The 20327-nt window shown below is 39.2% G+C and overlaps 1 protein-coding gene across 3 annotated transcripts in view; it reads right to left on the bottom strand.

Moving 5' to 3' along the window:
- Positions 1-238: 238 nt before the first annotated feature.
- The window catches only part of MTMR2 (myotubularin related protein 2), a 122012-nt gene continuing 101923 nt past the window's right edge, over positions 239-20327 (bottom strand). For all 3 annotated transcript variants that reach the window (XM_045790812.2, XM_045790813.2, XM_087868227.1), the window contains 6 exons: positions 15235-15420; positions 12407-12613; positions 7681-7773; positions 4390-4503; positions 2311-2487; positions 239-1589 (listed from right to left, as the gene is read on the bottom strand). In XM_045790812.2, coding sequence (XP_045646768.1) covers positions 1428-1589; positions 2311-2487; positions 4390-4503; positions 7681-7773; positions 12407-12613; positions 15235-15420 — 939 coding nt within the window. In that variant the 3' untranslated portion in view covers positions 239-1427. The remainder of the gene's footprint in view (positions 1590-2310; positions 2488-4389; positions 4504-7680; positions 7774-12406; positions 12614-15234; positions 15421-20327) is intronic.

Raw genomic sequence — 20327 nt, 5'->3', positions numbered from 1 at the left:
AATTATAGTTCCTCACCACCAGACCCAAGAACAGGGCTAAGTCCAGACTATGGTGAATTAACAGGTGAGCGAACACTGCATTTTTGAGTACTGTTTGATTCGGGTATAGAAGCAAAATGGGTTGAAATTGAACATTTCAATTTGGAGCACGTGCTAAGCTACCCCTTCCTTCAAAAACTTTCCAAATAACATTTCTGCAAAAGACACTTAAGGCAAACAACCTAGGATAAGGTCAACGTTTTAAAAGTCAGTTGAAATTTCCTTTTAATTAAAGACCCAAGGGACAAGAAGCTCCTTTGTTACAGTACATAACATATGGCTCTTAAGATATCAAGGAGTCAACTGTTGATACCAGCGCTGACCTGTTACTGGCAGGTGAACAGTGAGGCAGTATTTCCTTTACTGGCATTGAGATTGTAATACATTTGTACATGCAGTAAGTTCTTTGGTAGACTTAATCTTTCAGTGGAATTACAGAATTTGCAAAGTAAAGTAGTAAAATATTTCACGTAGAATTTGAGCATCGCTATTTATACAAACTTCAGGAAAAAAGTCAATCCTAGTAAACTTTTTAAAATATTGCCTCAAAACTTACCAATTCTGTGTTCAGACAGACACACACACAAAAACGTAAATGCAATAAAGTAAGGTAGTAATGAATTTGTAAAATATGTTTCATTATGTTTCTAGTAACTGGGCAAATGGAAACTAATCTGAAGGGTGTAGAATTCTTTGAAATCCTGGACGGCTACCACTTCCTCCTCTCAATCCCGCCCCCCACCCCCAAGCACATCTCAAAGGCATCCGTTTGGAACAGCTATCTACTACATCTTAAATACATATGCCGGTAATGACAGCAATAATTTTCAACTACTACTATGCCATAATATCCTCAAGACCTTGCCATATCATACATGGAGAGTGTGGGTGCAGAAAGGTGATCAAAGTAAATGACTTTACTACAGAGGAGAAAAACCCACGACGGGGAAGGGAGTATCGAGTGATGCTGAGCTTTCATGCCATCGAGGCTCAGTGTATAAAATGCCGCGGACTGCAGTGTCGGTGCGCTGAGATAACGGGGATGCTCCTAACCTTTGTGCAGCGACAGGAATGTTTCTGAAGTAGTCTGTATTTTGATTTTAAAATCAGAAACTTGTTCCCACTGTGGATCTGGTATTGAAGCATCTTAATATTCTTTGGGTGACTTAGAAGATTAGTGTCATAATTGTGTCATTACACATGGGGTTATTTCACATACACCACCTGCACTGCCACAGTTCTAAACCCAACCTGGAGAGATTTAAAATAAATAAAGCAACTGCATTTCTCCCATGGGTGGGTTCTAACTTCCGAAGACTGTATACTCCTAAAGCTGCCATTGTAATCCAGAGTTCATGGCAATGACGGCCCCCCCTCAAACAGTCCCTTCACACAACAGTTTGGACAGGAGTGACACACTGTGCAGGGGAACTGGCTCTCTCAGAGGATGAGGTGGATCTGTTGGAAATTTCTCTCTGTAGTTCCTCTACTTTCTTCTGAAGCTCTGCCCGTTTAGCAAGAAGTTCTTTATATCTGTTGTGAATGGGTTCCTATAAGAGCAAAACACCATAATGTCATTCAAAGAGGCAATCCTAAACAAACCCAAAGTGAAATTGTTCTGGAATATAGTTCTTTCCCTAAGTGCTGCAATGTGCATTTTCTCAGCTATGGGGACCAGGCTGACCTTTCCAGCACATCAGTGAGAATTAACCGGACTCTACTGACAACACTGCTCTTTCAGTGGCTTTCCCAGTGCCCCCAAGTATTTCCACAAGTATACCCTGCAGCTGGTAATTAAACAAATACAACAAACAACCAAGGAACCAGACAATCTAAAAGCCAAAACTCAAAAGATTTCCTATCACTTAGTTGCAGGTTTTTAGTCTTTTAAACAGTTCTAAGTAGTATATATTCCATAACATATTTCAAAATGGACCAGAACCGGTCAGGGTTTTAATTTTCTTTAAGCTATTTCCTCAAACCTATTAAAATGACCTACAGAAGTTATCCAATGCACCACACTCATTTTCCCGAGGGAGGGAAGAAAAGACAAGTGATTCACCCAAGACCATACAAGCAAAATCAGGGCAAGAACCAAGTATATTGATTACCCCAATGTAGTGCTTTTTCTACTATACAATTGTAACTATTAACAGGGAAAAAGGAAAGTTTTAAATATACCTAATTTTTCTAGCTGCTTTAAAGGTGATGAACCTAACTATACAACCGCATGGATGAAAACTCCCACTGTACACTGGAGAGCATATATACCTGTGGTTTCATCCGTGGGTTCCACCTGACGTAATAACCCACCCAGAGCTCTAGGTGGCGCATGCTGGCTACCGGATAAAGGACATGATTGGCGTAGCTCCCATAGAGAGGATTAGTGAAGTCTTCCAGCTGGCTATTTATGTAAGACCACAGTGACACAGTCCTTTTAGGGAGATTCTGTAAGAAGGAAACATAGGTATTTTTGATTAAAATCTCCTTGGAGAGGATATGGACACTTCAGTAATAGCCCCACTTTCATTAAAATCAGAGAGTACTGCAAAACATCACAATTCATTAAAAAGTTAAATGAGTTCCCAGACTAGCAATTCCATCCAGGTATATATACCAAGAGAACAGAAACATATGCATACAAAAACCTGTACACAGATGTTCAAATCAGCATTACTCATAAGAGCAAAAGGAGGAAACAACCCAAAAGTCCATCAACTGATAAAATGGATAAAATGTAGTATATTTGTATGATGGAATAATATTTCACCATGAAAAGGAATAAGGTATTGATGCATACTACAACTGAACTTGGAAACATGCTAAGTGAAAGAAGCCAGACACAAGAGCCTCATCTTGAATGATTCCATTTATAGGATGTATCCAGGAGGGGCAAATCTGGAGAGTAGTGATGGCCAAGGGACCAGGAGAGGAGACTAGGGGAAAACTGCAAACAGGGACACAGTTACTTCTCAATGTTCATAGTGGTGATAGTTGTACAACTCTAGATAAACTGAAAACTACTAAAGTATACACTTTTCATTTTATGGACTGCAAACTATAGCTCAGCAAAAAAGATTCTTTTCTTAAAATCAGGATATACTTAAATCCTATTCAAGACTCTCAAAAGATGGAAAAAAAAAGTATCTTTGGAACTTGGCTATTTTTAGTTATCTAACATTCTGTAGGTTCTTAAGCACTTCCTCTGCATAGGAATACTGACTGTGGGCTGGCCACGGAAGATACGGTGTATTCAAAATTTCCTGGGGTGGCTCAGTCGGTTAAGCGTCTGCCTTTGGCTCAGGTCATGATCTTGGGATCTGGGATGGAGCCCCACATAGGCTCCCTGCTCAGCAGGAAGCCCGCTTCTCCCTCTCCCTCTGCTGCTCCCCACCCCTCGTGTGTGCTCTTTCTCAAATAAATAAAAATCTTTAAAAATTTTTTTAATATCTGCCTTCAAGGAACTTACCATCTGCTACATGGCAGTTACTGTAGTGTTTTGTAGTTTATTTTATTTACACAATAGTAAGTACTATTTTCCCCAATTTCCCAAAGCAGAAATGAACTTGCCCAAGGTTACACAAGAAGGGGTAGATACAAGAGTTCAACCCAGGCAGCCTGGCTGCAGAGCAAGCTCCCTGCCATGATGCTTTATAGAACAGCATGAGTAAACTAGTTTGTAACCACATGTTTAGAATGAAAATTGATGAAGAGGGAGGCACCAAATCACAAGGATTTGGAATTTCATACATAGGACAGATATATTTTGAGGCCAGAAGTAAAAATTGAAACATCATCCTTACACAGGTTCTTCTAAATAATACCAACCACTTACCAGTGATGATCTGGTGACGCAGGGAAACGGTAACTTTCTACACAGCATCTCTTCAATGTCTAGATGTTTCACAGTATTATTTTACAATTTCAAAAAAAACCCTAAAATGGCTATGTATGCACAATGTATTTGGGGATCTATTCATTCATATGTATATTTTTTGCTAATTAGATTTTTCTGCACTTGCTTTGAAGGATTTCCATCCTGCAAGGACTGGTGCTCCTATGATTACACAGACTTCAGTTCTCTTTAGCAGACACTACTTTTCACCCATAAACGCACCTGACCTTCTGCTAGCTGGTACCTTCAGCCTTCCAACAGAGGTACTGGAGAACAAATCAGGCTCAGATATATGGAAAGAAGTCATCGTTTTACAGTACATGAGAATAAAACATGACCAAAGAAATCATCCAAGAGGACTGTTAGGTTGAAATCTATCAAAGATAGATGTTCCTCGTAGAGAACATCACACGTACTGGGAGGAGAGGAGGGGAGGGTCACGGCTCATATTTTACCTCTTTTCCTCTCTGATGTTCACTGTTACAGAGGAATGTTCCAAATAAACAGCTATATAGATGGTCCAAAATGGTTATGAGAAAATATTCATTGAATTCAAATGCTGTAGGAAACTGCAAATTGAATATCACAAACACAAAATCATTAGGACATTTTTTTAAGCATATTCATCCCCATATATGGGTAGATTCTTTATAATACTTCTTAAAATGAGGTTAAATAATATTCAAAACTACGTATTTCTAAGCCATTATGGCATTATCTGCTTCGTTTTCTGTTGAAAAATCACTCTACCACTTTTCTGAGATTTCTCCCCAAACCTTTTCTTGAACAGCAAGAGTTTGAATGGTGCGATCTTGGTGTTTCTGTATCTCCTGTATCTGTTAATCCTAAACTTGGAGAGGGATGAATTTTGACTTCGGCAATTCTAGCAACTCGCAGCCTTTCTTTGCCAAAAACGACCAAAGACAACATAGTAAGATTTTCTTTAAAATTTCAGCAACATAGTTTTGGTTTCAGGAATTACACAAAAAATATCACCGTCTCTAGAAAATGTCAGCAATGCACAAAAAGATTTAAGGCAAATGTGCAGATCACTTAAGAGCCAACCTAGTCAAACCTGAGTATCCTGTAATCCAGTACTTCGGCAGCCTCTTTCTAACAGAAAATTCACTTTCTCTTTAACCTAGGACAAAAGCTGGACTAGATATCTTAATATTACATAAACAACCATTTTTGGGGATTTATCAAGGATGGATGACAGATCCCAGGAAGGGAAAGAGTTAGTATAACCCATCCTCATCCATCTAATACTTCAAAACTTTCAAAGAGTCTCCATGAAAATTGTACCAATTCTAGGACTGTGAAAAAGAAATTCTGTGAATATTTGGACTGCAGATTTGGGGAATAAATATTGGTTCCAAGTTTTTCTTAGAATGATCCCTATGCAGTAGTTCAAGAAAACAGCCTGAACTGCATGCAAAAGGGACAGGGGTGAAACCACCTTTGCCTCGACATTTCCTAAATGTATAAGCAGGGTATTATGGTAAATTTCTTGAACACTGAAGGCTAACCCGCCCTGTCGTGAATGATAATTTTTATGGCTGTGAAGCTGAACCAGGTGATTGGAGCAAATGCCAACAAAAGGCCAATTACCTGTAAGAAACTTGGTCAAATCCCACTCATTCACTTACAAAATAAATCCCATCCCCTGAACTGTTACACACTCTACAGCCTTATTAGCCAGCTGTGAACGCGCTCTCACTCATTAAAGAGCCATCCAACGGAGCTAAGCCTGTGGTCAGTTTTTCATCTTCTTGGCAAAAACACGTGCTCAGTCATGAGAAGAGCGCTTCAGCCACGGACAGGTCCTCCGCACAAAACGGTGGCAGAGCAGGAACTGCTGTGAGCAGAGGAGGACTATTTTCTCCTCCTCAGGGTTTACAATCTGAAGGGCCCTTCACCAACTGCTTCCTGACCCAGGAGTGAGGGGCTGAGGGTGGGGGGACAGGTACAATCTAGCTAATTACCACATAGTCAGTGTCATTTTGACAGATGTGCTTACTTAAGTCTCTGCACAAAAGTTCAATTATTTATAAAACTGGTGATTGCCAATAAACAGGTCTAACATGTTCTATGCTCCAGAATATCATACAGAAAAAGAGAACTAGATGTCTAAAAGACTCATCACTATAGGACATATTTTCAGTTCTACTGGAGAAATGTAAGATCAAACTGATTTTCTATGCAGTAACTTAAGCTCAAAATTAGAGTGAAGCTGCTTTTAGATCAACAGTGTGTAATAAGTGAACACAATTACCGAGGAAGATACTTATCGCCTACTCTTCTATGCAAACAATTGGCAAATGTGATTTTATTTCTAACAAACATCCCAGAACAAATACAGTCACACATGTTGCCCCTTCAAGGTAATTCCTCTGGGAGAGCAGTACACTCAGCCATCAATGGTGCCATGGTTTCAAACAGCTTTTCGAGGCTTTTTATAGGACATATTTAATTTTTGCCAAGATTCAAACGTTATTTAAAAATCAAATACGGTAATGGTCAATAGTGGCTCTTCTTGTTTTGGGTCAAACACCCAAAAAAGGGCTGGCAAGGGTTTGTAGAGCTGCTATACCAACTCAAGAGCAATTCCAAAGGAAAAATTCAAACCTAGTCCAAGAAGTAGTAAACACCATTAAACTATGCCGTTAGTGCCCCCCAACACCCCGAGGGCCTGTTCTAGAACAAAACTTGAGCTGCCATACACACCTGCAGCATGTACGTTAGAATACCAGCCTCATCACACCGCAGTCGTATCCACTACAACACTTCATGTAACCCAGCAGCTTTCAAATAATCCATCCAAATCGATATACTTACAGGGGAAATGCTTATATAATCAGTGTGTTTCACCTGAAGATCACCATTTGTTTCTTTAAATGAAATAACAGCACTTTCTTGAAGCTAAAGTGCAATCCTAAAGCAAAGCAGAGTCAGCAACTGCCCTAGTTTATATTCATGTCATGGTCTCACTAAAAACAAACCAGACTTCCAGTTGTCTGAGGTCTAATAAACCCTCGGTAAATAATTAGCTGACATAGCAGAGTGAGCCGTTGCCAAGGTCTGAGATGAATTTTCTTGAGTTAAATATTTTTAAGACACCAACCCCTTGCCTCACTAGTGAACTGATCCTGTAATAAACCAGGTGTTTTCCAATCTCCTCTGATATCTTTCCAAAGGACTAAATCCATTACCATTAATATTTCAAATCAATTTGTTAGAAAGTTAATAGAAGGTCTAAAAAACAATCTCTCCATACCTAAGAACAAAAAGAACTGAATTTATTACATACTTACCTACCCATAATTCCCACATAAACACATTTTTCCATTAAAATTACCTAAAATAGGATTTCATTTTGCTTGAGTTACCTAACCTACTGCTTCATTTCTTTACCTCCACCTTTCTTAGCAATGTGTAGATGAGCTTCCGGGTAAATATATTGCCATTATTTAACTACTTGTTCAAAAGGAAGGAGGAAACCTCTTGGGTTATTATTAATGCCACTGGTTGAAATGCTAATGGATCAAACCGTCAAGTGTTTAATACGATCTCCAAATAATATCCTTTAACTTAGTTCATAATGTAACAACAAGTAATAGTTCTATTACTGAGAAATCTTCCAAGAATTTCCATTTTACATGAAATGTAGGATAATCACTGACCAAACCTCCCAACTCCAGATGGCTTAAAAGAAAGACTAAGAACGACTATCCCAGGTAAGTTACCTGTCTTGTCATTTGCCAGACACAGTCAATAAACTGAAGAAACACAGGCGATCTGTCCGCATCTGCATGGTTCTTATCTCCATGGCCGAGCCTCTGAAGCAGAAAGGGTGAGATACTACATGAGCTTTGTGGGATTTTTCATTTTCATGGAAATAATTTTATTTTGCAATAAAAGTAATATCTTCCAATATTTTTTAAAGTTCAAAAGTCTTTAAAAGAGCACAGCAAGGGGGCACCTGGGTGGCTCAGTCAGGTTAGGTGTCTGCCTTTGGCTCAGGCCATGATCCGGGGGTCCTGGGATCGAGCCCCGCATTGAGCTCCCTGCTCAGCCGGGAGCCTGCTTTGCCCTCTGCCCCTCTCTCTCCCCCGCTGGTGCTCTCTCTCTCTCTTATTTTACTAAATAAAATCTTTAAAAAATGAATTAAAAAAAAAATAAAAGCACAGCAAGGAAAATAGAAATCACTCTCAGTCTTACCAGAAGTCTCTATTACCATTTTGATGTACAAATGGCCACATGATTTTCTGACATAAGATGCTTGTAATAGGAAATTACAACTTTGTTTAATAAGTGGAACCCAGATCTTAAAAGGTTGATAACGGAAGACAGGAGCAGTCAGACCTCAGAACCCACATTTTTTGTCCCAGAGATTTAACATTCCCTAAATATTAACAGCTACTTGTCCAACAGCCTCAGGGAACACCCGTCTCCTTGAACCACTTGGCCAGTGTGTGCAGGCACCTGTCCTATCTCAGCTCATCTGTCTTTATCAAGAAGAATCACATCAGCACAAACTCTTGAAAACCTTTAAAGAATGCTTGACATCTGCCTTCCAAGCATGTACTCACGTCCTTTCTCAGTTTTTTCTCTTCCAAGGACCTTTGCCCCAGATGACTGAAACAGACCCTCCACACTCCAAATCAGTGATTCTAAAAGTCTGGTCCATAGATTTCCAGGGACCGGGGCGGGGGGGGGGGGGGGGGGGGGGAGGGTCTGTGACATCAAAACTATTTTCATAATAATACTAAGACATTATTTGCCTTTTTCAGTGCACTGACATTTACACTGATGGTGCAAAAGTGACAAAGGATAAAACTCTGGGTTCCTTAGGAGAAATCAAGCAAGGCACTCGAATCAAGTTGCACGAGTCGTGTCATATTCTGCCTTGCCACACACTTGCAGTTAAATGGGGGGGGGGGGGCAGTTTCCTTGATGAAGCAGTAAAAATTAATCCTGTTATATATCTCCCCTTGACAACAGCCTGTGTAACAAAATGGGAAATACACATAATGTTCTTCCGCTGCAAACGTAAGTTGATGGTACAAAACACCACTTTTTCACGGAACATCATTTTGACTTTGACTTGAAAGAATAATCGATATATGAACTATGATTATTAAGACCTGAAAGTCTTGCAGGCATTTTTTTTAATGTACAAAGAGAATGTGTCATTTCAAGGAAAACAATGATAAAACTCAAGCTTTGAGTGCACATTAGATTTTTGGAAAACTACCTGCCACAATAAGCTTGATAACAGACGTTTCTGATCAAATCTTTGGTGATACTAACAAATGAGGTATTACGATGGTATATAATGAAAAGCATTAACATTGGAAGAGGTATGTAAGTCAGTAAGCCAGTATTTTCCAAATAACCAATACCTGATCTTGTAGAATCATGCATGGGTAAAAGTTCTATTCAAAGTGCAAGACAGACCAATGGAATTTAATGGAACGATGAAAAACTCATTGATCTAGTTTTGGATCCACAGTATAAGTAACCTCGAAGAAATCAGCATTTGTTAAATTTTGGCACAGTATGAAAGAATATCCACAATTCCCTGAAAAAGCTATTAAGACACTCTGATTTTCAACCTGCATATCTGTGTGTGGTCAGATTTTCCTCATTTACTTCAAGCAACAGCAAACATTGCAATAAACTGAATGCAGAAGTAGTTGTGAAATTCGGCTATCTTCTAATAAGCCAGACATGAAAGGAATTTGCAAAAAATGTAAAACAATTCCACCCTTCACATTAAACTTTTTTTGTTGCTGTTCTGGAAAATAGAGTCAGTTTTCTATAAAATGTTATTTAGGTTTATATATAGTAGTACTACGGCCTGAAGTTTGTGTCCCCTAATGGCAGGAGTCATCGTCTGGGAGCTGCTAGTCATGACAGCAGAACACCAATAAAGGGGATTTGTGCTCTTATCAAAAGACCCCACAGAGCTCCCTAGTTCTCTTCACCATGTGAGGACACACCAAGAGGCTGACAATCTACAACCCACAATCTAGGGCCTTCCACAGAACCTGACTGTACTGACACCCTGACCTTGGATTTCCAGCCTTCAGAACTGTGAGAAAAAAAAATTCTGCTGAAATTTTACAAGCCACCCAGTGTGTGGTATTATGTTACAGCAACTCAAACAGACTAAGACAGATTTATTATTTAATTAATATTTAAACATTTGTTAAAATCTAATTTCTAATATGGTAATATTGGTAGATATAAACCATACAAACAAAGTTCTTTGGGGTCATCGATAATTGTTAAGAATGGAAAGAGACCCTGACATCAAAACGTTGGAGACCCACTACCTTACATTCACCAGGTGGACGTACCCTCTTGACCAACTGTCCTTTAACTGTCAAATTCTGCTCTCAGATAGATTAAGGGGAAACAATGGAGTAGGGAACCAGAGTTAGCAATCTAGGAATCCACAGCAACTTCCAACGGTCTTAAATGTTTACTATTTTGGTCCCATTTATATGAACACGGGCAGCTCTGGATGACTAACACTTCATTTTTTGAAGTAAGAGAGTTTGTTGTAATGCTTATTTCATGGTAAGTATATTTTAGAGAGAATAGAAAAATGTGGAGTATCTGAAAAGATACTCCAGATGCCCAATTTTATTTAACAGTTCAAGTTCAAAAGAGCAGACTACCTTTAAATGTCTGTTTCTTTCAAGTTAACAGCTGACTCTCGAACAATACGGGTTGCGCTGCATGAGTTCACTTCCATGTGGATTTTTTACAGAACTGTAAGTGAATTTTCTTCCTTCTGATTTTCTTAGTAACATGTCCTTTTGTCAGCTGACTTTATTATAAGAATACAGTATATTGTACATACAACATACAAAATATCTTATCGGTAAGGCTTTCGTCAACCATAGGCTATAAGGAGTTAAGTTCTGGGGAGGAGTCAACAGTTACATGTGGATTCTTGACTGCACCCCCAGCCCCCACACTGTACATCGTGCAAGGGTCATCTGTATTTATAAACACTGCTGATACTCCCTGGTAACTACAGAATAGTAGAGGTTAACATTCGAGACGGCATCTGGGTAAACATCTCTCAGAAACTCTTTCAGCTAATCTAGGAAAATGCTGCCAGGAACCATGCGTGCCCTCAGTGGCTTCAACGCCTCTGACAGTCTAACTCTCCCCCTTCATGATTCTCTAACCCCACCCTTCCCTCAACTCTACTCTTGCCACGCTCAATCCCATCTAGACTTTTGCTCACCCTGTTCCTCCTTTGGGGGAAAATATTCCTACTCCTCACGCTCTAAATTCTATGATTACAACTAACACAGAGGAGCAATACATAAAAACCAAGGCCTACATGGTTACTGTTCTCAAGTTTTCTGATTGCAAATTTAGCGTTCAGCAGAAACACAACTAAAAACCACGTGAATGTTTAATTAAAAGGTGCATGAATCCAAAGTATGATGTATCAAAAAAGCAAAACTGAAAGCTTATTATCCTTTGAAAAGGACATAGTAACTCCATTCCTCTATTTTAGGAACTGTGATTAGTTTTGGATACCACACTTGACAAAAGACATGACCAAAGTCCAGAGGACAACTGGGGTAAAGAGGGGATTGAGAGGGGAAAACACTGAAGAAAATGAATGTTTAGCCAGAAGAACTGAAGTTTATGCAGGACATGGGTAGACAGCTACTGCGGCTGCTGGTTTCTGGAGGTGTAAATGCAGAAATTAAACAATCATTTCATGGAGACACGGTAGAAGATATTCAACAATGACACCTGGACGCTGAGGTCCTGCCAACTCAGATTTGAGACAAACGACAATATCAACATAAATTTTGAGGCAAACAGAGGGCACGAAAATTTGTCATTTCCACAAAACTAACTGTAATACTCTCCATACGTATGCTCATTACAGTGTTAGTACTTTAAGAAGGATCTTCGAAAAGCTGTTTTATTCCCCACTCTGAGTTAAATTTTCCTTTTTTTCTCTGATATTTCTTTTGGTCCCAGCCTGAGGTCCCAGCCTGATTTTTCTTAAGACCCTGTTCCTGCGTGAGCACTGCTACTCTGAAGTATTCTTAAATTAAGAATAATAATTAAGCCATTCTTGGCTTCTTTTACATGAGATCAAAGTGCCCTGTAATTCCACCACCATTCCTGCTAATCTGCATTTGAAGGTAGAGACCCCCTGTGCACACGAGGGAACAGTATCTGATGTCTCCCCTGGCAGGGATCACAGAGGAGACCGAGCCAAACACGGGACCCGACAGCCCTGGCCAGACTGCAGCTATGAGAGACTATCCTAACGCTCTCCACAACTAACGAGAAAGTTCTCTCTAGAAGTTCACCCCTTTCGTATAAAGGGTTTTCGATGAGTATCTAATGAATAAAAGGCACTGTTTTCACACGCCTTATGTAGGATGCATGTGATACATCAAGTCAAGGTTCTTTACTCACAAGCTGAAATCGATGTCCAAAGCTTAGCCATTCTTTTTCCACAAGGACCTCAAAGCCTCGGATGCTCCGATAGTAGCCATCCAACATGAGCATGGCAAGGGAAGTGAGCTGAGCTGTGCGGTCCCAGCCATCGCTGCAGTGCACCACCACAGACGTCTTCCCGGACTCTACCTTGTCAGCGATCCGAAGAGCCCCCGCAAGAATCAGCTGCAAAACAGATTTTTAAATGACATTCTTAAAAAATTAAGTGCTTCCTTCTTCAAAATTAACTAATACAGTTTATTACGGATGACTGTCTGAATAACATGTGGAGAAAAACTATCAGTCCCTTCCTAATAATAAGAATTCTTGTAAGTGGCAGAAGGTCTATAATATTTTGCCTTTATAACTAGAAAAATCTCATACATACAAGCTCCTATTAATCTGTACAATGAATGAGCCAAATGAAGGGTACCTATGGGTTCTGCACAAACCAACAGTATGAGTGAGAGAAAAGGATTAAGTTTTAAAGAGATCTGCTTCTAAGAATCTTCAAATATTCCAACATCGTCTATTTAAATAAAAAATAATATGCCAAATGAAGTCATACACATTACTTAAACAACACATTAAACAATCCCTACTTAATCAAATTAGAATAAATACGAAAGCAATAAAATTGGATCTCTCTTACTCTATAGCTTCTATAGCATTTATTTTACTGTTTTTATATGTGTCACATAGCTTACAGCAAGCACAGTATAAAACTTGAAGCTACTTTTCTGTATCAGTATGAATAAAAATTACTATGTCAACTGGTATTTAAAATAATTTCAGTTATTTTTTTTAAATACACAGATACTGCAAAATAATCATCTTTAGGAAGTTGATCTCGAGTTAAAACTAGACAGAATTAGATATAACCAAATAAGAAACACAAAAGTATAATATTCTTTAAAATGAGTAATATAGTCCCATTCTTCTCTGCAATGGCTAGACCATACATACTTAGAGAACAGTATGGGTCCACCAACATGGATCAGAATGAAAAACAGATTTACTAGACTTGGAGAATCTCATGATAACCTCCTTTTGATTGTAACTACAGGCATATTCTGGAAATGGGGTACTCTGAAGCAATGTCAATCTTGACTATGCATCAGAGTCAACTGTGAGCATTTTTTTAAGTGTCTGGGCCCCATTCCCCACTACTTCTAACTTACTATTTTAAATATCTCCCACTTGTAATTCAGTGGATATCGAGACTTATGAATCACTGACCCAAAGGACTGGAACAGCTGTAAAGTTAAGACTGACCAGGGAGTTTTCCAAAGTGGTCACCGTCCCACCTTCCTACCTTCCTACCTTCCTGCCTTCCTGCCTTCCTGCCTTCCTTCGCTTACAAAGTAAACATTTTGGAGACCCTTACCATGTGGCAGGCTCTGCTCTAGGTGCCAGAGATAGAGCAGTGAACCAAACAGACAAAGGGATGGTATATTCTACTCAGGTGAGGCCACCCGGATGCAAATAAATAAGAAACTACATGCTATGCCAGAGGGCAGTGAGGGACAGCACCCTGCTGGTGGAGCTGTGACTTTGTAAGGTGTGGTTGGGAAAGGCCTTTCTGAGAAGGTGATACTTCAGCAGAGATCTGAAGAAGGTGAGTAGGTAAGTTTTGCTGGTGTGGGGACTGTGGGTGGAGAAGGCGGACCAGGCATAGCCGAATCGCTTACACCTCTAAGGAGGCTTGTTTCTGTTAGAGCAAGCTTTTTGGAGAGTCTGTTATCTGCGCTGGTGGAATGCCCTGCAATTTATGTTCGCTTCAAATCAAGTTTTTCTGTTTTCTATTTACACTTCACATGCTGCAACAGATGGGCCGGGAACATGCTCTCTGCCTGAGGAATGTGTGCACTCTGCCACATGCAAGCTCCTAGGCGTCCAGAAGATAAATAATAAAAATAATCTTTAATCCTCAATTAGATCAATTTGGCCTTCTCTTCAGTTCTGTCTGAATTTTAGAGATTCTAATGTGAGCACGTCTGCTCCTTACCATGAAAAATCTCATTTCCCTGTATTTCACAGTATTAATGTGTATGTGGCTATAGAAGTCTACAGCTCGGTACGCTGTGTTACTGAAATTCAGACCACATCTGAAAAAACTTATGCAACTGTACAAAGTGCAATCACATCTGGAGCTCCAAACAGGACAGTGACAGGCTGGGCACACAAGCGTCCACAGGGCAGTCTCCCCATCATTTAGCCTTCGTATGCTTCGTTCACTGCTTCGCCTCCCTTCTCCGACCAGAACGCACCACTTCACTAGTCGTGTAACAGGGATTTAGAGGGTGCCCATTATCTACCCACACAGTGCTGCTCTAGCTCCGGAGGGGTCCAAAAACATTAACAAATTATCCAGTCCAGGTCTCCATGAATTAGGAATATATACCAGCTGACACAAAGTAATTAGATGAAGTGCAAGGTCGTACCTGATGAGCTGGAAAGAGAAAGTAAAGTGAAAAGTGCAGAGAAAATGAAAGTGGGTGCAATCCGGGAAGACGTCATGGACGAGAAGAAACCCAAACTAGGGTCTGAAGGACAGGTAGAATTCAGACAGGGCGGGGAAGAGAAGATTAGGACAGAACCAAATGCGCAGTATAGGAAAGTAATTCATTCAAGCAACACACCTTAGAAGAACTTACAATTTTCAAAGCAGTTACTAATTTTTCATTGTATAGAAAGAGACCTTCATCTGAATTTCAATTTGAAGAAAAGTGCCAAAATAGAGGGGCAGAGAAAGTCCTTGTCTAATATTCTGTAATAATATAAGGAAATAATAACATATACCTAACCTTAATATGTTCGAGCCAGTGAGTAGATTCCAAGTTAGACAACCAGTGAGTCTCCTCAATGTTAGGGTACACAATCTCCTTAAGTTTTCGTAATGATTCTCTCATAACGTGAATATTGTGGATATCCAGAAAAACTAGTTCTGCATTTTGATAGGCATCTTCACTCTCATAACCTCCACCCTTCGCCTGGGAAAAAAAGCACACACCACAGAAAATTATAAATGAACGTACACCCACTGTATGTAAACATATGTGGAAAAGTGCCATAAAATATCCAATAGTGTAAAACATGATACATATTTTTTTTTTTTAAGATTTTCTTTATTTGAGAGAAAGAGAGAGCAACAGAGAGCATGTGCTGGGTGGGGGGACGGTAGGGACAGAGGGAGAGGGAGAAGCAGACTCCCTGAGCAGGGAGCCCGATGCGGGGCTCAATCCCAGGGCCCTGGGATGATGACCTGAGTGGAAGGCAGACATTTAACCAAATGAGCCACCCAAGCACCCCGATGATACATATTACTGAAGAATAGGAAAACTCCATTGGAAAATGTCAATAGCTCATGACTTCTTAACACAGCCACTCTCTATTATACATTCTTCTTTATAAAACAGGAATATACACTCTTACCCTGACTTCCTTATGTGACTGTTATTAAAAAAAAATGTGATACCATATATGAAGGTCCTTAAACATTTTAAAGCACTAAATTTTTCCTATCTATATTTCCAGTTCTACCCAAACATAATTTACTAGAGAAGACTGAAATCACCGGCTCTGTGTGCAGGCATGATGTCTATCTGGTTTCGTACTGGCGCATGCTTCTTTACCACCTTCCTTCCTCTTCACCTCATTTTAATCTTAATATTTGCAAAATACTTTGCAATCATAATGACTTGCTTCTATTTTAACCACATAATTATTTCCAAATAAAAAGATGGAACAATTATAAAAGCACACAATACCATAGTATTTTACTATTCCTATCCTCAAATACTTAAATGTACTGTACGGTGGCTAACTTAACATAATAACAACAACAACAAATTTTTTAAAAAATCTACATCCACAGAACACAATGAAAAATACTTGCTGTCCAAAATAAGCTGTGGCTGAAAAAAACCTTTTTTTTTGGACTGATTTTTTTAAATAAAATATTCTCCTACTTCCTACCTATCATGTATAAGATCAAACTTCTTAGAGAAATAATGGGAAAAAAATTAGAAAAATACTAGGATAGCCACTGTAGCTGTATAAAATTAAGTGATGATATGATTGACACCATGGAAAACTACAAAACCCACCAACTCCAAACCAACAACAAATTACCAAAAAGCAGAAAGTCTGTTTCTGACACTGACAGTCTGGGAAATAGTTTGGATTCGAGATTGGCACAGGTACAAAGTTAACAGTGTTTCAGTAGGTACCTGTTAACAAAGATTATTTGTGGAGCATGGGAACTGAACAGGTCAGGGGTAAGAGACACTGTCAATTCAAATTGGTTGCAACAAATTCTAGAAAGATGGCAGTGGAAACTACATAAAACCAGTCACAAAAACAAACAAAGAAAATACTCTGAAATCAGACAGTTGGAGAACTTTGTGAGTGTACTAAAAACACTAAAATATATACTTGAAAAGAGTGCATTTTTTGGCTTGTGTATTATATTTCAAAAAAGTTGACATTTAAAAGAAAATAGAGCAACTAGGTAGTAAAACCAAAAACACACAAATCATTTAAAACAGAAATGGGGACAAAGCATTCTGTGAAACGCCAAAACCACCCACAGCCACAAGATCTGAATGCTGTCAGTGAATGTGTGGGAAGAAGCAGAGGAAGTAATGGATACAAAAGGACTGCAGAACAGGAGAACCATGAGAGAGCTTTATACGTTTTAGTGTTTGTTCTGCTTCCTGCGTTGGCCTTCATCTTCTGGAACTACAGGAAAGCCCAACGGGTCAATCTGAGAAGTGCCGCTGAAACCAGGAAGGGTTCTGTCCGTTCTAACAACCCATGAGTCTAACAGATCTACAGTAGATCTAAAGGGGCCAAAGCAGTCTAACCTTTATGAACTCTCCTAACAGACCAGCCAGGGATTGCTTCTGCTAAGCACATCATCAAAATTGAGCAGGACAGAGTCAACGGAGATGAAGGAAGAGAAGGTCCAGAGAAATAAGACAAAGGAAGAGAAGTTTCAGATAAGGGAATGGGGGGGATGGCGTTGAGTGGGGGAAACAGGATAGAGCCAGGAAATGCCAGAGTGTAAGACTTCATATTTTTTAATGCTACATGCAAACAATAAAAGAGACAGCTTGGTGAAATTAGCTCTTCTAACTTCTGGGGACACCTAACTCCTGAGCCATGCCTTCTAACTGAACCAACCATCCTGAAGGTTCAGGAAAACTAATTTCAACTAAAAATGAGTAATAGAGGGGCGCCTGGGTGGCACAGCGGTTAAGCGTCTGCCTTCGGCTCAGGGCGTGATTCCAACGTTATGGGATCGAGCCCCACATCAGGCTCCTCCGCTATGAGCCTGCTTCTTCCTCTCCCACTCCCCCTGCTTGTGTTCCCTCTCTCGCTGGCTGTCTCTCTCTCTGTCAAATAAATAAATAAAATCTTTAAAAAAAAAATGAGTAATAGAAAAGGATCAAGGTCAAGTCCCATAGGTGCCATCCTAAAAAGAGAATGAGCAGCGCTCATAACATATCCACTGAAAATGCCCCTCAACACCGAAATCTTTTTTCAAGCAAGCTAGAGACACACAAAAAAAATAATGCCAGGCATGAAAAACAAAATAAATTGGAATTAGAAAACAAAAATGAAGTGATAGAACTTGGGAACAAATTAGAAATAAAAGGAAAGAATCAGGAAGACTAAAGAAGAAGAAACACAAGAGTAATACAGCAGATATCAAGTTAAAAGAAATAGAGAAGGGAAATATTTAAAACCAAAATGAAATTAGAAAGACATAAGAAGAAGTCAAGAGAAAGTGACAAATGATGAAGAAAGGTGAAGAAGAGCCAACACAGCAGTCCTTTTTTTTAATCACAGAATTCTCATGCAATTTATTTTTTTAATAATAATATTTTTTATTATGTTAGTCACCATACAGTACATCCCTAGTTTTTGATGTAAAGTTCCATGATTCATTACCTGCGTATAACACCCAGTGCACCATGCAATATGTGCCCTCCTTACTACCCATCACCAGCCTATCCCACCCCCCCAAAGCCCTCAGTTTGTTCCCAACACAGCAGTCCTGAAGAAGAAAGTCAGAACAAGGAAACAGAATGCTAAGGACTATGATTAAAGAAAACTGCACAAAATTTTTTTAAATTGGAAATTACAAATTGAAACAGCACACATGCATACCTGAGAATACAGACCCAGCACACCCAGCATGAAGACATATTCGGGCAATAAGTGCACTTCAAAGGAAAAGAAAAAAGTCCTTTGAATATCCAAGTAAAAAGAGTGACTTAGAAGGTAAAGAAATTTAGTTTATCATTAGCCTTTGAAGCTTTATGCCAAAAGAAAATAAGCAACATATTTAAGAAACTCAGGAAAATCACATGTAAGCTAAGGGTTTTATGTCCAGCCAAACTGACTTTCAAACTTTAATAAAGGACACAAGCTCCTATTAGCACACAAACACTCAGAATATTGTTCCCATGAGCCCTTGCTGAAATATTTAGAGAACAACTTCAGACAATAGCAACAACAGCAATAATAATGTCTAGAAAGACATCCATATACGAATTGCTTGTGAGCACAAAATACGTAGCTACTTGTCGAAGTCAGAGGTAAAAGGGAGAGTGTGTGTTCAAAAGGGAGAATGCGTTAAAGCTGTATGTGCTGACAATGTTAATATAATACAATGTATTTTAAAAACGGAGGAGAATGGGGAGAGCAAATGAAAAACTTAACTTTCCAGTAAGTACTGGTGATGGCGGTATTATTATTGTTATTCTGAGACTGGTAGGATGAAGCACACAAGTAATTATGGAGCATACATATCACCCCCTGGGTCTTTGAGAACCGGGATTGCTGGTGTGGAAGAAAGGAGTACACAAGTAATTTAGAAGAAGCTATATAAAAACTGTTTAGCACCGAGTTTAAATTGAAAACACCAGTAGGAACTCCTGAGGTACTTTATCTTTAAAAATATGTAAATATTCCCTACTACTATTCACTGGAAAGACCTCGAAACAGTACAAATCCTGCAAAGATATCCTCAGCACCCCAGACAATGGTTTGCAACACCATTTGGTACTAATAGGAATGAAAATTTCTTGGAGAAATAGCTGTTTCAGGCATCTGGGTGGCTCAGTCGGCTAAGCGTTTGCCTTCAGTTCAGGTCATGATCCCAGGGTCCTGGGATAGAGTCCCACATTGGGCTCCTGGCTAAGTGGGGAGCCTGCTTCTCCCTCTCCCTCTGCCCCTCCCCCTGTTCATGCTCTCTCTCACTCTCTATCTCAAATAAATGAATTAAATAAATAAATAAATAAATAAATAAATAAATAAATCTATCTATCTATCTTAGGAAAAAAAAGAAGAAAAGAAATAGCTGTTTCAAGTCTGGAGCTAGGCAATGCACAAGACTTCCTGATGAGTCTGGGTATCTCCCTATACCAGATGGCGAAGATTATTATGGTTATGCCAAAAGAACTCAGGAGATAACTTGAAAAGCCTCCCTCTGACCAAAAATGAGAAATTTTACCTTCAAAAAAATATTATCTGTGATGGATTAGAAAATGTTGAATATGTTTAAATACACACATTCATAATGATACTTTAAAAAATTAGTCACCTTCATGAGATGACAGGAAGTAAGCTCATCACTGGAAAAATGGACCTAAATTGCTGGTTAACCAAAATATAGATAAAAGAAAATGTTTCTTTATAGAAAGAGTTCAACCAATAGCTGAAAGAGAAATCATGAAATTATAACACCATCATTTTGCAACCACAGTGAGTTAATGTGTCTAGGCACTGAGCATTAACAGCTGCCAACACCCCAAAAAAGAGAATCAGCCACAAATGATGTGCCTCCTCTTATGTTCCCTATAGCCTTGCAAAGGTATCAAACCTGGAT

The sequence above is a fragment of the Ursus americanus genome, chromosome 16 (assembly GCF_024610735.1).
Source record: "Ursus americanus isolate L20-20 chromosome 16, mUrsAme1.1.p, whole genome shotgun sequence".
NCBI classification, from domain to species: Eukaryota; Metazoa; Chordata; class Mammalia; order Carnivora; family Ursidae; genus Ursus; species Ursus americanus.
Note: the sequence above shows the minus strand (reverse complement) of the source record. Positions and strands in the feature narration are given on the sequence as shown.